At 39.7% G+C, this 21,027-nt stretch overlaps 1 protein-coding gene across 1 annotated transcript in view; it reads right to left on the reverse strand.

Moving 5' to 3' along the window:
* The window catches only part of CEP112 (centrosomal protein 112), a 158,778-nt gene that overhangs the window by 32,190 nt on the left and 105,561 nt on the right, over positions 1–21,027 (reverse strand). Inside the window, exons 23-24 of the mRNA XM_030461669.1 lie at positions 10,666–10,728; positions 7,180–7,329 (exon numbers count right to left, since the gene is read on the reverse strand). Coding sequence (XP_030317529.1) covers positions 7,180–7,329; positions 10,666–10,728 — 213 coding nt within the window. The remainder of the gene's footprint in view (positions 1–7,179; positions 7,330–10,665; positions 10,729–21,027) is intronic.

Below are 21,027 nucleotides of genomic sequence, written 5' to 3' on the forward strand. Positions count from 1 at the left end.
ACGGCTGGAGAAGCCCTGCAGTCATGGCTGTTCCAGGAGCAGGGAAGGAGGCTGTGTTCCAGGAACTCACTGGAACTGGAACAAAGAACAGCCCTTGGAAAGGCTACACGATTCTATGCTCAGACTGTTTTACAGATGCCCTGTGTTTGGAGGACATGAGACACTTCTTTTTAGCTTTATCTATTTTTTTCCTTCTTTTTTTTCTTCTTCATTCCTCTTCCCCTGGGAACTTCAGGGTATCTCCCCAGCTCTGTCTTTCTAAGCCCCACTTTCCCCTCCACATAAAAGTCCTTGGGCTCTTTGGAGACTAAAACGGCTTTGAAATGCAACAATAAACTGGAACCATCACAGCAGCCTTAAAAAAAAAAAAAAAAAAAGCTGCTTTTCATTTTCTTATATCATAAAACATTGACTGCCCTTCTTTATGAGCTGTGTAGGCTTATGGCAGTCTTACTTAACACTTACTAGTGAGAGTATTTTCTCTGTGCTTCTCTAATCACCTAGGATGCCACTCAGTGTTACTACTCCTCTCTTGTCAGTTAAAAGCCTGAAATTTATGGCTTGGTTTGAATTCCTTCTCACCATTTTACAAGCAAAATCAGTGTAGTCCAACTCATTAAAAGGAACTGATAGCTGAGCTATGGAAGACTTCATATTTTGTTTTGCATTTATGGAATCTTTCATTCCATAATTTAGGGGCTGGTAGATAGAAAGTGGCACCCCTTTTAGGGCTAAATAAAAAAATAAAAATAAAAAAGACTAAAAAGGACTTCATGCAGCAAAGTGCCTTCTGGAGAGAAAGCAAACTAAAAAAGATAATGTAGGAAAAACTGAAAATACAAACTGTTAAATCTGCCAGATAAAACTGGACTGCAGTTCAGAGGACTAGACAAGCACTGGTTCTAGTCTCTCATAAAACTTGTATGATTTTGCTGTTGGCCATGGCAAGTTCTTCAATGTGTTGAGACATGAAAAGCCAAGAAAAATGCCAGAGTGCAAAGCTTGCTGCAGGAAAAAAAAAAAGATGACTCAATTCTTTGTCTCACAGAGCATGTCAAAGATATTATAAAGTACTTACAGATGCTCAGCCACTTGGATTGCCTGATCAGCCAAACATCTGAAACCCTGTAATTTTCAAGAGAAGGTACTGAGCTTTCAGACAATGAAATAATTTCTGTGGCAACAGAAAGAGATGATTTTGAAAAGGAGAGAGGACTTTTTAAAATCAGAATTTCAGTTGTGACCAACAGGTCTCTGTCCTTAACATGAAAACCAGCTTATTTTTTTTATCATTTACAATGAATGTGCCAGTACAGCCTTTTAAAGATAACCATGCAATGGAATCAAGACTTGAAAACCTTGGGGCTAAACCCTCATTTCTCTAAGAGACAGAAACTTGATTGAAACTACTATTCATATAACCAAACACTGAAAAACAGGTGGCTCAGAGGTTGGACCCCATGCAAAAGAGAAAGGAAAACCATGTAAGACCTGCAGGTTTCATTTACCTGTGTTTTTGGAAGACATGACCTCCTTTGCTGATCAAACAGAAGAGCCAATTATGAGCAAGATAATTTTATTTGCCTGCTAAATTGTGATGCCTGCTTTCCAATGCTAAGATAAAAATGTTGGTGCCTTGTAATCCTCTCCTACTAAAAGACACTGCAGCCCCACTGGTATTATTATAGACTAAAGTTTCCAACTAAGCAACAGATCTATGAAAAATGATTCCATGTATTTAACATCAAGATGGGCCCTTAAATCTACTTCACCATGCCAAATGATTTCTCATGGCCATGTTTAGCCACAAAACAACTGGATGGCTTTGAGGTCCCTCTGGAGTACTGTGGGACACAGAGACATCTCTGAAGTCCTTCAGTGAGTGACAGAATTTGGCATTTCTGTGGCCATCCAACCATCACCCAGAGTAATTCACGTTCTGACCAGATGCCTTGTAAGACATGAGTCAGTGTCAGCTTCAGCAGGGAACTGCTGACCTCCTTTTTACAGGCACTGGTAGCTAAAATAAAGCCAACTTCAGCCAAGTTGAAATAAAACGTAGAATATTTTTATAAAGCTTATAAATAATGTGGGTCTGACTGGCAAAAGTTGATTGCACAGCTATCCAACCATCACCAGCTAACCCTCCTGCTTCCATTCCTGCTGGAGAGGAGAGCAAGTCAAGACTCAATATATTTTTAAATAATATATATCTTGACTTTATCCTAAGTTTTAGACTTTCATTTTCTGTTTATACTAAACTTTCAGGGTTTCTTTCCCCAATTCATGTCCTATCAGTTACACACAACCTTCTGAACAACCCATTGTTCCAGTCTTTCTCCTGAAAACACAAAGAAAATGCTGAAAATGTAAATTATTCCTTTTTTATTTGCCACAGCTTGGAAACTTGACAGCAGCCTTAACAAAAAGGCAAAGGACTGATATGGTCCAGCTCTCTCAAAGGGGTCTGGACTACACTTTTTAGATGTGGGTTTAACACTGGGCAATTCCATTTCCAAAAAATCACTCCAGATCTGTCCCTGTTTGGGTCCTGAAAGCATTCCTGCAGAAGGGCTGAGACACATGGATCTGAACCTCAGGAGTCCTGAGTTACTTTGCATCTTTGCCACAAACTTTGGACAAAGTCAAGGCCCTCCCTTCCAGTGTCTCATTGGTAAGATAAGACCAAAAAATACCTTTTCTGTCCTCTAGATCAGGCCAGTTCAGGCTTTTTGCTTTCCAGTGCCTCTCTTCCTTTAAGGAGCACTAAGGACATCTAAAACACCCAGAGGTAGCTTTGCTTGGGACTTTTAAACCAACAAATGACAATATTCTTTGTAATTACAAGTGGAATTTGCTAATTAACACTGTGGATAATGAAACATAACTGCACACAAAAATCAGCTTGTTCACAGAGTTTTGAAACCCACAGTTTTTCTGATACACTGCATTTTAATGATGCTGAGAAATACCATCAGTATTCTATGGTATCATCTGTGTTTTGACAGCTACTTTCTGGAAACAAAGATATCAGCTGCCCTTCCAGAAACGTTCTGAATACTTTAAAAAAAAAAACAAACAACAAGGTTTAAAATAATTTGTTTTACTTTTAGTAGGAACCAAACATAAAAAGGGAACATGCAGTGAAACCAGAAGAACTTGTGGGCAGGAGTGTGGCTCTGGCACAGAGGATTTTGTTACATTTGCCTTGAGAAACTTCACTGTGCTGATAAAACCCTTGGTCCAACCTTTGCAGAGAGGAAATTATCTTTCTGCTTCAAGATACATCAACAAAAATTTATTATTAGAACACTTAATGCCCACATGGGTCCAGAAAACTTAAAATGAGTTTTCTCTTTTGCTCAGCTACAGCTATAAAACATATTTTTGATCCCCCCTCCCCTCCAACATTAAAAAACTTAAAGAAAAGCAACTGTTTCAAAATCTTTCACATGAAGAGGGACATTATTATATGACATTCTTTCCTAGAAATCTTTTAAGTCCTATTTATTAACAGAATTAATCTGATCACAAGCTGGCCGACACACAAAGTGTTGAAATATGTCCTCTTCAAACCATGTTTTGCTAATGAAATTTTGGTGTTAATTCAGAGAACACAACTGAATACTAGAATCTGTACTAGGAGCCAAACAACAAATGTGGTTCCTCTGGCAAGAAAAGCCCCATTTTCTCCCTGTTCTGTTGTGGCTTTGTCACTGTGTGCTCTCCATCATCCATTTCTTTCCAGATTCCACTTTTTGATGTGGAGTCTCCACTTGGCCATCAGCTTCTCCAGTAAAATGCTCTGAACGTGTTTTTGCAGCTCCAATCCCCAAATCCAAAAAGGATTTAATAAAAAACTTAAATTAAAAAAACCAGAAAACAACACAAAACCAGAAGAAAAAACACCAACAAAACAAAACACAAAGAAAACCCCAACCCTAAGGCTGGAATTTCATAAATAACCCCAAGGTATCTCTCCAATGCCATCAACTTTTCTGAGTCCAGCCAGTACCCACTGCCAAAAGCAGCAGAAACATTAGGTAAATGCTCTGCCCATTTGACAGTGCTGAGCTCTGGGTTGTTGTGGCTAGATTGCTATCAGGCTGCCAGAAAACCAGCTTAAATTTAACCTTAATAAGTTTACACTACACTTCAACAACCCCTGTAGCTCCTGCACAGCTCTTCTCAGGAGCTTGGAACCCTAGAGGGTGGGTACCAAAATCCCAGGCTCAAGCATCCCCAATGAGTTAAGAGACCTGGCAATTTAAGCAGCTTTTCCAAGCATCTGCAGGGCATTAATATAATTGTGCTCCCAACTAATCCCATGGGATAAACCAATGGATCCTGATCTTTGAAGTGTAAGCAGATGAGAGGAGCAGCACAGCCTGGAGACCAGGTGAGCTTTGCTGGATTTGCCCCATGCCAGGCCAACCATGGTGTCCTTGGACTCTGCTCCAAACAATTCCAGTCCTGGGAGGTTCAAAGCAAAGATATCCATGTGGGACTGAAGGGTGAGCTGTGCTTTTTGGGATCATTCCCTCTGCCAAGACTTGTGTAATCCCAACAGCAGCAGGGAGCCCCTTGCCAGCTCCTGTTCCTGCTCCTCTGAGCATCATCCCATGGCATCCAAATTGCTCCCCCACAAGAAAAGGATGTGCTGAGCCAAAACTTTCTCCTGGTTTTAGGACTCTGACAGGTCGGGTGTGACCCCAAATAAAAAGTGCTTTAAGCATTTGCCTCCAACTGACCCAAACTGCAGCCAGCTCAACCCAAACTGGTTGGCTCAGAGGGGGGTTTTTTAGGTTGTCAAAAGAAACAAAAAGTTCTTAAAAGTTTCATTTGTTCATTTTCCACCAGTGCTTAAGATCCTATGCTAAAAAAATCAAAACTAAAACGACAGCTAGAATTTTGAAATAATAACAACCTGGAAATGTTTCATGAGCAAAAAGAGTCAGGAACTTGAATTAATATCAAAATCATGTATTAGAGCATCCACATCTGGAGATCCCTTTACTGACTAAATCCAACACTTCACTCAGAGCCAGTTGGTTTCTGTAAAAATGTATTTCTCCTTTTGAAAGGAAATAATAATTGGAAGGTCTTACAGGAAGTCACCCAATACCATATAGAGGAAATTGCAATCTGTTCCTCAATTTTAGTTTAAATCAATGTTATATTTAGCAAATACCCATTTTTAAAATGATGGTCTTCTCAACAGCTTATATTATAGTAAGTCTTCTCAAAGGCTTATGTTATATTAAGAACTGTCTTCACAATGTTTCTTTAATCATTCCCTTAAAGTGTTCAGCATGCCCTAGGTCAGGTATTGTTCCCTGTGTCCAAGACATTTAGGATTCCACTTTCACCAAAACCACTTCTTTTTGCCCCAGGCTAATAAAAAGCAAAGTATTTTTGCATGTTCATCTAGAACTATGTATGGCTCTCAAAAACACTAAATGATTGAATATTAAAACCACTTCTGCTTCCAGAAGCACACACAGTACTTTACCTTCTGAAGAATTTTCTGCACTGGCTCGCAGTAAATTTCCACTAAATCAGTGGGTTTAAAAGATTTTAATAAAAAAACATAATATTAATTACACCAAACAAAGTTCAAGAGCTCCAAGCATAACAGCTCCTGACATTTCTTCCCCAGGCTGACCAAATCATACAAAAAATACTCACAGCAACAGTGTTAAACACTCTCTGGGACACTGCTGAGGACTCCCCTCTGGTTTTTCATCACATTTTGAGGAAATAACATCAAAATTAAGTTCATAAGAGCATAGATTTCCCCAGAGAAAGAACTCATACAACCTTTCATCATTAGTGTTCAAAACCATATTGCAAATATATATATATAATACCAGAAGGTATCATACATGCCACCAGTTGAATGACAGTGAATTCCTGACTATATGGAAGACTATTCCACTGCCACAGGGCTTCTGTGATGGCCACTGGAAAAGGGGACACCTACCAACAATACCTTTGCCTAAGTGGCAAAAATCCACCTGTTCCCCCCCAAAATGCAACTTCACTATGACCAATTTGCAGTATCCTAATTTCATTATCCTAATGATAATAAAAACTGCCTCTGGTGATTCCATTTTTTTTAGTTATGCCTTTGACACAAGAGACTAAAGAATGAGCAGAAAGGAAACTCAACAAACACAAATCAAGGCAGATACTTTCCTTAAAAAAAAAAATCATTAAACAATTCATAAAAGAACACTCTGCAGATGGTGAGGTAGTAATGTCAGCCTAATTTCATTATGCAAATAATTTAAATACTGAGGGCAATCTCATTTGTGCTAAAACTGAAAATCAAGTAGTTCCAATATAAAAGAACTCCCATGGTTTCTTTTCTGCACAAGAAACTTAGAAAAACTGTAGGAGTTCATTTTTTCAAGAGTTTCTAGATTTCACAAGAGTTTTTTGTTTGGTACCAGTAAATGGTTTTTTTTATGAAAAAGGAATTTTCTCCTTCTATGCAACATTTAATGAAGTGTTTTGGTTGTCGACCTTAGCAGATTAAATAGTTTTTAAAATCCTTGAAAGCTCTGAAAGGAAAAATAATTCAGCTTGCTTCTGCAGGAGGGATTCATTCTCTGCAGCCACTTGGAATCAGGGTCTCAAAGCAACAAGGAACTGAGCCCCAATAGTCAGAACCTCTTAAAGCTTATTTGAAAAAGGGCAGAGAATGCAACACTGATGCAAAATATGCAGAAATCCAATGTGAAAATGTTGGAAATAACTATTTGATTCCACTTATATTTAGCAGAGACTTCTTGCAGCCTTAAACACCAGAGTTGAGATGTTCTGATGAACCCAAGTTAATGCCCAAGCCACACTGCTGGCTCACAGCAACTCTGCCCTCCTATTTATCACCTTTCTTTCAATCCCTGGAAAGAAGTTAAAATATCTGAGTATTCAAAGAAAGAGGACAGGAAAAATTTTGAGTATTTGACCAAAGTGGATGGATTAGATTTGCCAAACCCAAAGGTTTTATGCAGGATATGAGCAGCTTGAGGAAAGAGCCCGGATCATCCAACACATCAAAGCCAAGGTCCAGCAAATTAGTGAGCTTTGGGGGAACAACAGCAACCTGCATTCACTTGCCCACTGTAGAACTTTCTGGTGCCACTCAAAGAGTGACTCCAATCCCCAGATTACCTTGAGTGCTCTCTCATTATCTGTAATCAGCTGCTGCTTCTTATCTTCCAACTTTTGTACAACTTCCTGGAGCCGCTGCTCTGCGGCGAGCTGCTGCCGGCTGCTCTCCTCTGTCAGAGAGGAAATGGTTGTCTTAAGTTCAGCTATGATCTAAAAAGAAAACAGCATGCTAAAAATCTCTCTTCAGCAAAAGGCAGGTGTTTTGCATGTTTTTAGTGGCATTGGCAAACTCTGCTCTGCAAGAGGAATAATTCCGACGGAGAGAGAGAGCGTGAAATCCCGCGCGGGGAAAAAACAATCCTGGAAGGTTGCAAATGACAAAGATTGCTGAACAGAAAATATTTAGGAAGGGTTTTCCATTAGGACATTCCAAAATATTTACACAGGAGAACAAAGCACATCTGTGATGTTCAAAACAGAGCATGATCCCAGTCCTCTACGGCACTGAAACCAGGGCTGCAGATCTACGTGGCTTCAGTGGTGGTTGTTTGCTAGACTACTTTATGGCTTCATATTGCAGAGAAAACCCCCAAATTTACATCCTGGACTGAAAGTTAAGCTTGATAAGTGACATTTCTGAGCTGCTGAAGGAACATATGCTGCTCAGCAATACAGTGGGGACCTAACCAGGACCCCTAAATTAGACCTGTAACATGATTCACTCGTGATTTGTTGAAATGTGTTTGTTTCACCTTTTTTATCACTGTGCAAAGTTATAATTAAACCTGATCCTTCAGGCATACTTAGAGAATTTCATGCTGACATGCAAGTCATCACCCAGCAAAGCACTTAACATCTGGGCGAGTCACTGACTTTAATGGATATATTCAAGCTTTAGGTTAAGCTGCTGCAGCAGCATCAAACAGTCTAATGCTAAAATCACTTCAGCACCCAAGCAATTCAGGGAGAGAACTGCCAGAATGCTCAGACTTCTGTTTGTGAGGTCTCCTCATCAGTAAAGAAATACAGAAATACACTAAGGCCTCAGAGTTCTTGAAAAAATTGGATTTTTTTTTTTTTTTAGAACTACTAGCAGGATCTAGGACTAAGTAAGAAATACTCTTCAAATGGAAGTACTAGAATCTAGAAAAAAAAAACAACTAGAAAAGGGCTGATTAAACCCTTCTGTAAATGTATTTAACCCGTTTTACTACCTGAAAATCCCAGAGAGCAACAAAAGATGAGTAAAACCTCCATGGGTAATTTCCATATTTCTTTTCTAAAACCAAAAGCATATTAAAAAAGATAATATCCCAATCAAAGGGAAGGCTATGCACTAAATGGAAGCAGTGGGTCAAAGCCCAGAGATTATGTAGGTAGCTGTTAACTAAAAACAATCCCTTTAATATAAGACAAAAGTGAAATGTAAAGCTTTTACTGGGTTAAGACTCTGGACTAGTATTGGAGTTCTGAAATGCAGGCAAATAAATTTCAGCAGGAACTGATGGAGAAAGATCTGCTTTGTGCAGTTCTTTTCAGAGAGGGGAAAAAAAAAATATCTGTTGACTTTGTATAAACTTCAGAGGAAATTTCTTGAAATATCTGCTCTGTGTGGGTGTTAAAAGTGAATGTTCCAAGAGGCCACTGAGAGTAAGATTAGACAGATGTTGTCAGCAACATGACCACAAGAAAAGTTGCAACTGACCTATTATTAATACTGAGCTACAGAAAAAACTATGTTCAAGGAACTTCAGAGATTTGATTCAAACCCACAAAAGTAAAGAAATTCAGACATCAGGGTGAAACTCCTTTATTGTGCCAAAGAGCTCTGACATATGATGTGTGTGGTGTGTCTGCCACAGAACACCAGTTCTGGTCACTGGGTCCATCTCTCCCCAATAAAGAGAACAGTGTATTAGCTACAGCAAGGCTTGGTCAACATGGCAAAAAAGAAAGTCTCAATTTTTCCATTTTGAGACTATTCTACAGGCCAAAAAATTTTGGTCTGATAAAACCTAGAATGATATTTTGGTTAAAAAGTTATTACCTTGCACTACACTACCTACATGCTCCCACTCTAACAATTAAAGCAATTTTCCTCACCCCTCGTTTAAAAATTCAGAAATGCTTCAATTTTTCCATCTGTCTTTAACAAAGACCAAGTATCATTTCTGCACTGACAGCAAATGTCATAAAAATGACAAAGCCAAAAGGTAAAATACAGTTGGCAGTGAAAGGGAACTTTTCCTTAGGGCCTGGCATGTGTTAAATGTTACTTGTGAGCACTGTGGCTTTTCTGTTATTCAGATGACAAGATAAAAATATGGGGTTTTCTGGTGTTGATTGTTTGTTTCTTTATAAATAAGTCTCTCAACAAATTGCTAAAAAGGCATTTAGGAGAGCATCCTCTCTGATTTATCACTGAAGAGGTGAGGGGTGAAAGGACCAGCTCACCCAGTAGGGTCACTCAGAGCTCGTTGCTCAGGACCATGTCCAGTCAGGTTTTTAGTATCTCCAAGGATGGAGAGCCCACTATATGAAAAAAAAGTGCAGAAAATAGATATTCTAAAACATAAAATTATAATGTTAAACCTATTTACCCATGGCAGTCCAAGACTGAAAATATTTTAAAGTGTTTCTAAACCAGTAAAGTTTGCAGTTTCTTGTTGTCTCGCTGACCACCTCTGCCTAGCCTCAAGGTTCCTAAACCACCCTTTGCAGTGTTTTTATTGATTTTGATGGGATAATATTTAGACTTCTGTTACTGTTGCTGAGAACACACTTTGCAAGGAAGAGGCAGCATTCTGCTGTGCTGGGAGGAATGAGAGGAATGACACCTCCACATAAACCCTTGTGGCAATTTTCTTCTTATTAAAAGCTTAACTTCTGGTTGCATCTCCATCATTTTTCACACTTCAGTACTACCTGCCAATTAACTGGAAAGCTGAAGTATTTAAAAATCAGCCTGCTTTATCATTTTTAAGCATATAGGTAAATTCAGTGCACATTTTCATTTTCCATGTTCAAAAGACTACAAAAATTCAAGTCAAAACCAGTTTGCTTTCAGGACAACTATGTTCTTCAAAGTGTTATTTTGGGCAGAAACGTTGGATTCTCTAGAAGCAAGGCTAAAAATCTTGATGGCAGAGTTGGGATTGCTGTCCTGCCATCCAACACCACCTTGGGACATGAAATACAAGTCCTGCTGCTCCTGGTTTTAGGAGATGTGCTGCTTGATAGGACACCTCACCTTCCTTTTCCACCCACTAGTGGAGAACTCAGCCCTCTTGGGTCCTCAGGAGAGGAAAAATGAGCTGAAAAGGAGGAAATTTAGCACTCAAAAAATCCCCACCTATTTTTTTTTTTTCGAGTCAGCCTAACACTCTGTGTTTATTGGAAGGTTAAAATCTGTAAGACAGACACTAGATGTTTGATAAGGGAAATGCTTAGCTTCTCCTCAGCCCCAGAGCAGAAGTCCTTAAGACTTTTCATCAACTTTCCACGTCAGATGGATTCACAGGAGGTTCCTGCCTTCTCCCAACCTACCTGCGAGGACTTGGCCAGCTTCTGGCTGTACTCCTTCTCAGTCTGCTTCAGCCGGCTGTGTGCCTGAAACACAGACACACAGAGACACACAGACACAAAAAACCCCACCAGATTAGTTAGGATGAAGAATGTGTACAGACACTTTGCCACCGAGCCCTCTGCTTGGCACCTCACCCCGTGCCTATCGCCGGGCCGGGAGCCGCGCCAGCTCCAACGCCCTTTGGTGGCAGCCAAAAAACCACCAGCCCTCGCCTTTCATCTCCAGCCAGCTATTCATCACTTAAAAGAGGGGAGAAACTGCACCTCTGCTGCCAATTATTAGAAAAACATAAAGAGTTCTGTGGATTAAAAAGCAGAAAAAAAAAATAGAGAGCAAGCGCGCGTGTGTGTGGCGGGGAGGCAGAGGACACAGGGATTTCTCAGGGTGATTTGGTTGCTGAACAGAGGGAAAAGGAAAGAAGAAAATCCCAGGAACAGGCTGCCTGGAATATCCAGCACATGGGGGACACGGCTCAGTGTCTCAGCTTGGGGTCTGCAACTGCCTTTTGTCCCCTGGCACGTCCCTACCTATTGAAAGGTGGTGATGATGCTGCAAGTGGAGCCAGTGTGCAGCTGAGCCAGCTGGGAGCTCTTGGGCACTCACAGCTCTTGGCTGGTTTTAGCCCTTTTTTTCCCCCCTCACACCTCAAAGATAAAGAATAAACCAGAGTGAAAACAAGGCTGCCTTGGCATCGAGGAATTTAACATGCAAATATTTCCATAATTCTGGGGGAAAACAGCTCTTAAGGGTTTTTTCCCTCAAATTTCAGAAATAATTTGATGATGATAATAATAATAAATGAATTCAATTTAATTTAAGGACACAATTCCTCTCTGTATTTTTCTTGCAAGGTGTCACGTTATAACATTGCCAGAGCAACCTCAAAGCTCTGTCCTCAGATGAACTGCTGAGCACTCCCCTGCTCTTGGCTCTAAAATTTCAGGACAGGTGTCTAAGAAAAACATTTTCTTAGGGGGACAGAGTCTTACGGAGCTGAGTTCTGAAGCAAATTTAAGCTGATTAAGCTTTCAAAATCAATCTGACCTCGTGTTCCAATCTTTGATCTGTCATCCTTAGTTTTCCAGCACACAAACACCAGCTCCTCCAGCTGCCCCAGTGCCAGAGCCTCTTTTGGGGGAGCAGAGAAGCTGCCAGGCACATCCCCCCTTCCAAACCTCAGCTCCAGTTGCAAGGCTGAAACTCCAGTTCTGCAACCAGCAGGGATTTCAGCCAAGCAAACAGGCTCATTGATTTTATTGGACTATAAATTTAGGAGCTTAAAGTTGCAGCGAGTGTTTGTGAGTCCCTGCCAAGCATGATAGAGCCTGAATCATCCTATAGAATCCAGCAGTTATCTACTGGGCAGATGAATATATTGCAGCCAGTTAAAAATAATCTTCAAGTTTCCATGATGCTGCAATTTCAGCTCTTCAGTCCCTTCAAATTCCAAGATGATGAAACAGATGGAGGTCTGTGTTTCATCTGCTGTAATCAAAACTAACTATCAAATTTGAGCATAATTTTTGAGGACACATGTTTTGGTTGGTGGTTTGTTGGGGTTTTTTTCCCCCCCTGTAAATAACAGCATTACACATTGGTATAAAACAGCAGAGAGAAAGACACATTAAATTCCACTTCTTCTACTTTTATCATTTCAAGTGTGCCACAAGCACTGCAAGGGAATATTGTGGGGCTTGCACAAAATAGAAAATAAATAAAAAGAGCATAATAAATAGAAATAGAAAGATAATAATAAATAGAAATAGAAAGAGCAGCACCACAGCAGCAGTTGTGCCAGAGAGCTTTGTGTAAGCTGAATTTCTCTCTGTACTCAGGCTGCCCCATGTTCAAACCCTCTTTCCACTCTATTGTCATCCAGTTTCAGGTTACATTTTACCACCACTGCATATCATAAAATGACTGAACGTGCCAGTTCATCTGTGGGGGGGGGGGGGAAGTAAAAAATAAATGACAGTAATAGTATAAATTACTGGTACTCCCAGAAAGGGAGAGCTACAGGTCAGCAAAGCTCTGCAAAGAAGATCACATTACAGCTGCTCTCACTCAGCTTGCCTGGGGTAAAAGTCTTCATCTTTCAGAGAAGCAGCTTTATAACCTCCTGAACTCACAGAAGAAGTCCCAATAAATAAATAAATAAAAACCACTCACAACTTCCATAAACAAATTAGAACTTGTTTGCTCACACTGAGCAGAACCAGGATGACCTCTGATAGATTTAAGAGGAGATCCAAAAGGAATATCTGCTGAATTTCAGCCCTTCAATTAATACAAAGTGCATCCTACCAGCTTGTTTAAAGGCAATTGCAACATTTGATTTTATAATGCCTTTAAAAAATTCCAATTAGCAAAATACTTACAAGTTGTCTCCCAGTCATCACCAAACCACCAATTCTTGTCTTTCTTTGCAGTCCCAAACAACCTGATTTGAGGGCTCGGATTTTCAGAAGCATTGAGCTACCCCAACTTCCACCAGAGGTGGGAAAACCCCATTTAAAGCATCTCCAGCTCTCCCCCTGCCTATCTGGAACCTGTGGCACTAAAACTCTGGGCAGTTCAGATCTGTTCCCTAATCCCATAGGGGTTTTGCATCCTCCCAGACTGCCCCAGAGAAGCTCTGCAGGATTCAGGTTCTACCACTTGGAGCACACTGGGCAGCTGAAGATTTAATTCATGGTCATGGCCAGGAACACTTTTTTAGTGCAAAAAAATTACTATTTTTTCCTGCAGAAAGTTTTCTAACAGGCTGCTCAGATCGTGCACTGGATGAAGCCTCATTTCTTCTGTATTACTTGAAGGGCATTCCCCAACTTTCAGGTCAGGTGCTATTTCAGAAATATAATGAATAAGAATCCAACTGGCAGGTGAATATTTGGAGGAGCAGCCAGTGTTCATTAAAGTCTAACTCTTTTTATAGCAATGGGCAGCACCACAAATACAGTTAATGGCCTTAAACCAGTTTTCTGTGTGTGAGAGGTGGCTGCTGAAATTCAGACTTGGCAAAAACTTGACAGAAATATCAATTGTAATAACCATTTTTATAAGAAAAGGGTGTAAATTGGATAAGCCATAGAGGAATCCCACTGCTTCAAAAATTAACTTCTGTTTAGTTTCACACAGTTAATACATATTTGAGCTCAAACTATCTGATTAGGACAATTTTACATGCAGTTATTTTATATTATAGAGGGAGGACTTTTGCATTAAAAAGATTATGTCCTTGTTACAGTTAATTGGTTTTAAAAACCAACTGTAATTCCCTAACAAGCCTTAAAGCATCATATTGTGGTTGCTGAGCAAAACTCCACTGACTGCAACACAACATTTCACCTAAAAATTAAAAATGGTATTAGCCCTACAGATGTGGTACCTGAATTAAAGGATACTGCTTAACATTGCCTTATTTTCATTTTTTCCTTTCATGAACCAGCACTGAACTATTAATAAAAGAGCAAGGGATCTATGATGTGACCACACCACAGAAGTATAACACATCCTACCCTAATTAACAAAGTTTTATATGATATTTTTTAGGTATAAGATGTATTAGAGGGGACATTTAGCTCCAGTTCCAGCTGATGTTACAGATGCAGACAGAAATTCTACTGCACTGAGGGCTTGGGAGGCACATGGACAACTTCATCCTCCAGCAACATCCATAAAGGAGCTTAGGACACCTTGAATGTTTATCAAAAATGCAGCTGTTAAGAATATTTTGGAGCAGCACAAATCCCTGGATGTCTTCCAGCTTTGGAATGGTGATTTTCAGATGGAGATTTAGATTTCTATTATGCTACAAATTTCATAGGAAAACTAATTCCTGCAACTCAACTGCAGAGAGATCTGTAAGATTTAGGGATGCCTAGAGAAATCTTGTTCATCTCTACATGATTTACAGTTTTGATAGTGCTTGGATTTGATTTCCATCCCCCCAAAACATAAACAAGCAACAAAGCCCCCCCAAACACAGCTCCCAATCTACACATCCAAAGTCACCAGCAGAAAAGCAAATTTAAGGAATCTGTTCAGGGTACTAGCTATGAATTAATTATTTTCCAAAATGCCTACAACTAACTAAATGATGGCCATACATGAGCTGATCCTCCATAATTAGTTAGATAAAAGTGAAAGCAAACTTAAAAAAAAAAAAAAAAAAAATAAAGGGAGGGAGGGGGGGAAATCAAAGGGTGGAGGAAGGAGAAGAAAGAAAACTTGCTCCAGGGAAGAAGCAACTGTTCTCTGATGTGTAGCAAAGAATTTAACATCAAAGAACTAATGTAAATGGGGCCCATTTACCTTAAAAAACAACACACCACTCTGCACTCTGGAAAACTTCTGTTTAAGCTTGACAGCTTATGCTTTATACCAAAATTCAAGATTGTGTAATTTGACAGATGTCAAAAGAAAATGGCCTGCAGAATGGGTAACTCCAGCAATTTTTGTTATTAAGGATGTTAAATCACTATGTACAGTATCTGTTTAAACTTCAGAGATCAGCAGATCACCTTTTAAGTCCAATTGTAGGTAAAAGTTTTATTTTGACCTCAAAACCTGAAACATGCATTTTTCTTCTGTGCCTCTAATAGTGACACTGGGTGAGTTCCCAGGCCAACTCCCTGCTTGGTTCTGCTGCTCCCCCCACCAATCAGACACTAAAAAGAAAGCTGAATCTCTGTGTAGCAGGGAAAATAGCATAGCAGTTCAAATATGTAATTTGAGACACCCAAAAGACCATTAAATATAGTTCAATATCCAAAATGATGTTAACAGAATAATTAGTCAAGTACCAAATGACTTCAAGGGCTTTGAAAATGAATGATAGAAATCCCAGTCTGTCATAGCCACAAATCCTATTAATATTCTATTTTACATTCCACTTTTGTAGGTCTATACATTTTTTTTTTTCTTTAAACATACATCTCTAGGGTAAAAAAAAAACCCCTCTCATTCATGTGCTAAGCACTTTTCATTGGGAAAAAAAAAACCCAAGAATGAACAGAAATGAATTTGACATTCTACCTGTATGAAAAATTGCCTTTCTGCTGTATTCTGTAATTCTAGGCTTAATGGGGGCTTGCTGAAACATTGCTTCTGCACTTGGTGCTGGAGGAAAACCTTTATTTCCAGCCTTCTCATTTCAACCCACAGTGTACTTCTAACCATTGGGAAATGATGCAGAGAAATTAAATATATTTAACTCTTCTGAGCATTCTTTTCTGTGTCTGGTGCCAGAGTTATACCATCCTTACACTGGGATGCAGTCCCTGCCTTCAGCTAAATGGATTTCCTGAGCACCTCAGTATTTGCCAGGGTCCCCAATACTGATTTTTATTCAATATTGCAGTGAGCCAAACACCTTATTTAAAAACAAGCCCACAACTTGGCCCAAAATCCAAGCCTTGTATACAATACAAGGTTTTAAAACCTGATGAATAGCCTGGTTTTGCCCCATGAAACTCTTCAATACCTTAAATACACTTTATGCAGGATGGAACTGATGAGTGAAGCAGGCTCAGAAATGACAGACAGAGAATTGGAAGGTGATGTGTGCTGTCACATTTTGGCAAAGCAAGTTGGGAGGCAGGTGGCTTTTACATTATGGCACAATTCCTCCTCCTGCTCAACACTCCCACGGGATAATAAACCCAGTGAAGATGTTGAGACTGCAACAAATTCAGGTACTGAACCCTGGTGTTCATGCCTAAAGCTGCTCCAGCACAAATCCAGTGCTGGAGAATGATTTTTCATCTTTTCCTGGTTTTCTTCTGTTCTGTCCAACTAAATTAAGATGGTTATTTAAAGAGGGTTTAAGGCACTATATCCAAAGTGGTAGCATTTTCTTTTCCAGAGCTTTAACAAATAAAACATGGACTCAAAGGGCACCATTTGAGCTTTTACAAGCTGCCATTATACACCAGGAACCTCAGGCACCTCCTGCTCATGTGCACCCTGTCTCTCTCTCCTACTCCAATATAAAGAAGTTTACAGAATAGATTCTATCACTCAGGCCCAGCTGGTTTTGGTACCCAAACAGCTGCCACCAAGGGAAATCACAAGGGGATAGGCTGCTAAACCTCTTTGAAGATGCAAGTCAAAGCTCATGTTTCCTCCCCAAATAGAAGGCAACAATACCATGATGTGACACTGATCCCTGATTTGACTCATTTAAAGGCTACTTACTATGAGCCTGACAACACACAACTCTCTCAATAATCAGAGATTTCTGAGCCCTGTGCACTTTCTCATTGCACATCAGGTACATTTACACTCCTTGACTTTTACCAGTCGGAGCCCACAAGGCTCCTGAAAGGAATACAAAGGGATAGAGATGTGGGTTTTATTTTTTAAGAGCCCCCATTGCTGTTTGAAGTGGCAATAAGAAGCAAGTGTTAAGAAGATAACAACTGGAAAAAAATCCTATGGATGTATCATTTGGAGGAAGAATCTTTTTTATTGAACAGAGGGAGAAGAGGAAACAAAGGGCCAGACTTAGTTTTACCAAGTTAACTCAGTCTTACAAAGTTACATCACTAGTTGAGAGCCCAACAGAAGTTAAGCTCCTACAGCTGGAAAGACAAACATTCAAACTACAACCAAATCCCCTAACAAATCTATGATCTGAAGTAATCAGTGTTCCTTAGCAAGATTATGCTGGATTACTTTTTGTAGTTTTAAATACAACAAAGCTTCCCCAAAAAGAATGACAACTTCCCAGAGCCAGCAAGCATTACTGCACTGATGAGTAACCATGCACAAGTCCAGCAAAGCCCCAATTAAAAAGAGAATGGAATATATTGCTCAATCATTAAAGCAATTAAAAATATAAATAAGACATTGTGAGACTCTTAACATTCCCTGTGTTTAATTATTTATCCATTTTCTGTCCTGCAGCTGCAGGTCAGAATTAACTGAACTAAATAGAGGAGAACTCTCTGGGGGATTTGTACCTTATTCAGTTTCAAGCAAACACCCAAATTCATTTCCAATTCACACAAGAACTGCAACAGTTTCACCTAAATCAGATTTTCTACAAGTTAAACACCCCTCCTACACTCAGATGTGATTGTGAAACGACTTTGATCTCTGTTCCCAAATTTATTGCTCTGTGTAATCCATGACAAACTATAATGTGATTTACTGTATCTCTATATGACAGCCCAGCAGCTGACAGAACGTAAGAATTTAGCATAAGAAAAAAAAAAACCTTCTGGCACCAAAATATACAAATCATAATTGAGGTACTTTAGTATCACATTACAATGAAGCATATGCAGCCTGATCATAAGGACTTCAGAACAATTAGAACTCTTTTTCACCCATTTAATGAAGGTGGATTTTACTCGGTGACATGTTCTGCAGCTGTAAGCAAGTCAGTTTGGAATATTTCTTTCTTCATATTAAAGACTGAGAGAATAATGACATTGTTTTACCCTGTCTCTATTTCCCAAACACTCCTATCCCTCCAAAAAGGGGAAAAAACCCACCCACTTGCAGTTTTTTTCTATTATAAAGATAGGAAGAAAGAACAAATAAGCATAAAGATTGCTTTAATTAAGCCAGAATTTAAATATGCAAGACAAGTGTTTTATATTAGTTTGGTCTTGATTACTAAGCATCTTTTCTAAAACAAAACTACAGTGGAAAAATGCCCCAATCCTGCCCTAAGCAGGGATGTGATGCACAGATTCATGGGGCAGCTTTTGCTTTGCCTTGTGCTGATCCTCATGGTCAAGTGAGAAAATTGTGGAAAGAATTCATCACCCCAGAAACTTGCAAGCCAAGTAAGAATGTGGCATGGAATGGAGGAGATGTTTCCTCTTAGCATTTACTGGGTTTGGTAACAAACACCAGTTATTAAGGTGTCCCAGTGGAACCAGTAGCAATCACTGCAGGCACTGGGATTCAGCACCAGGACATCAGGTGCAGGATTTGTCCTCTCCCCCTTGGCTCAGCCCCCAGACCAGATGCTCTTCATTCAGTAATTCTGAAAGAATCTAAGAATGAATTGGCTGAGTTAAAAATAAAGAAAATAAATAAATATCTCACATTACAACCAGCTACTGGGCTGGAGAGAAGCCAATGGTTTCCCTAATGTTATAATGGGCCCTGGGATGTTGAGATAAGCAAAGCTGATAAATTAGAGAAAACTACCTACATTTAATCAGCCTTCTCCAAGAGACATAGTACTGTGGAAAAAAAAATTAAAAATTGAGGCAATGAGTCACTTGGGCCTTAAAAATATTTAATAAACTTAAAATAATAAGCAATTAAGTATAACAAGATAAAGTTGGTGTGTTACATTTTGTTTGGATAGTGAAGAAAGGCTCAGGAAACTATAGAAAAAATAATTAGAACAGTCATTCTGCCACTGGAAAAGCCTCCTGCACTTCTTAACCAGGAAAGTTCATGTTGAAAATGTCACTTGTACTTAAAGCATCAGGTAATGTCCTCCAAAATCAGGCTCCTGGGCCACTGAGTCCACTGCCCTCTCCTCCAGGTGCTGCCTGCAGAAACCTGGCTCCCTTCTGCAGGCTGTACCCCTCCTATTCCTCCAGCACCCACAGCTGCCCTCTGAGGGAAATTACAAGTTAAATCCCTGCTTATTCCCATTAGTGCCTGGTTATGAACACACTGCTCATAAAAGTGGTTAATTTGAAGCTGCTGATAACATCTGCCTCCACAGCCTCCACGGAAATCAATTCAAGACGCTCTCTAACTATTGTTTAGAGAGGTACCTTCTTTCACCAGGTTTGAATTAATCTCTTCTTAGTTCCCAGCAACTACACCCAAGTTCCTGGGAGGTAAAGAAGCAGTCAGCATTCACCTTATTCACCATCTTCATGGTTTTGGGAGGCTTGATCTTACGAGCACACAGCAAAAGCTACAACCTGGAAGTTATAGAATTGAGAAAAAGCAGAGTGTCCTGGTTGAGGCAGAACAAGAAGCAATTGGTGTTTGGACACAGACTTGACAAGAATTAGGAGACAGAGAAGATGTGAATGCTGCTTAGACAGAGAGCTGAGATTAATAACAGTTGGTTTAAAAAAAAAAAAACACCGTAACCAAATTTCTCAACCAACTACCCAACTATAATTGATCTGATGGGGAGTGAATAAAGCGTGTTGAAAGACAGGCCATATGATGGAGCACAAGTTTTATCAGTCCTTGCCCTGCTGAAAGCTATCTTAATTCCATATTTTGTCATAATTTATCATTTGGCTCAACTATGCTTCTTCTTGTCTGGTTCTCATTTCTTCACAGTGTTGCATCAGTGGTATTAATTTTTAAGCCTCTGAGGTTATTGGTGAATGCAAATGACCTGGGGCTTGATCTCCTCTCAAACATTAATGAAGATGTTAAAAAGTAAACCTAATGTTCAGGAGTGCAAACAAACATTGAAAAATCTCAGTCTCAAAAATGCCACAATATGTAAGAACTGGTGGAGAGAAACCATCTGTCTCCAGTATCATTAGATACCAATTTAATGATATCATTATATTCTGGAAGAATACATGTCCACATTTTATGGTTGACCTATTTGCCCCCATGTAAATAACCAGGGTATCACTGCAATGAGTCTGAAAAATCTCAATGCTTCTATAAATGAAGCTGTCTATAGTGGGGCTATTAGTGTCCAAGTTAATGAAGTGAAAGGTGTCACTCAGGTCAAGGACTGCATTATGCCACAAAGTCTAAGCAGGAATTGCCTGAATTGCTGCAGAAATGGTCCAGTTCCCAGAAGATCTCAGACACAAAGATGGAACTGACTCTTGTAGTTAATGAAATGTAGAGTTGGCAAAGAACAACAGCCAGAGACAGTATTGAAGAGCATCAGCTATCAGAAATCATGCCATGGTGCTTCTTCATGAGCAGAAATAACTCAACTGCTTCAGGGAAACTCAGTGTCTTTAACAGAGCATCTCTTGAAGCACTTTTGTAACCTCTGCAGATGTCATTTTATTTCTCTTCATCTTCTATTTCTTTGCCAGTGCTGAGCAGCATGACATCAGCTGGATGAGCACTGACAATAGTGCTGGAACAGATCCTGGGAGTTACTGAGATTCCTACATATGCTGGAGGAAAGTCTGCCCAACGAGCATGGCCAACTGGACTGCACCCTAGGGCTGCTTAATTAATCCAGCATCATAAGCTTGATGATAAAAGAAGGGCTGAAAAGCTCTCCAGGCACATGGTCACCTTATTTGCAAACTAAATGCAAGTAGAAGTTGTTCTAAAAATGAAGCTTCCAACTCCAGGACACTGACTGCAGATGACAAAACAATTTTCTATGAAGTTTTTACTCT

Source organism: Calypte anna, chromosome 18, assembly GCF_003957555.1.
Source record: "Calypte anna isolate BGI_N300 chromosome 18, bCalAnn1_v1.p, whole genome shotgun sequence".
In the NCBI taxonomy this organism is placed as follows: domain Eukaryota; kingdom Metazoa; phylum Chordata; class Aves; order Apodiformes; family Trochilidae; genus Calypte; species Calypte anna.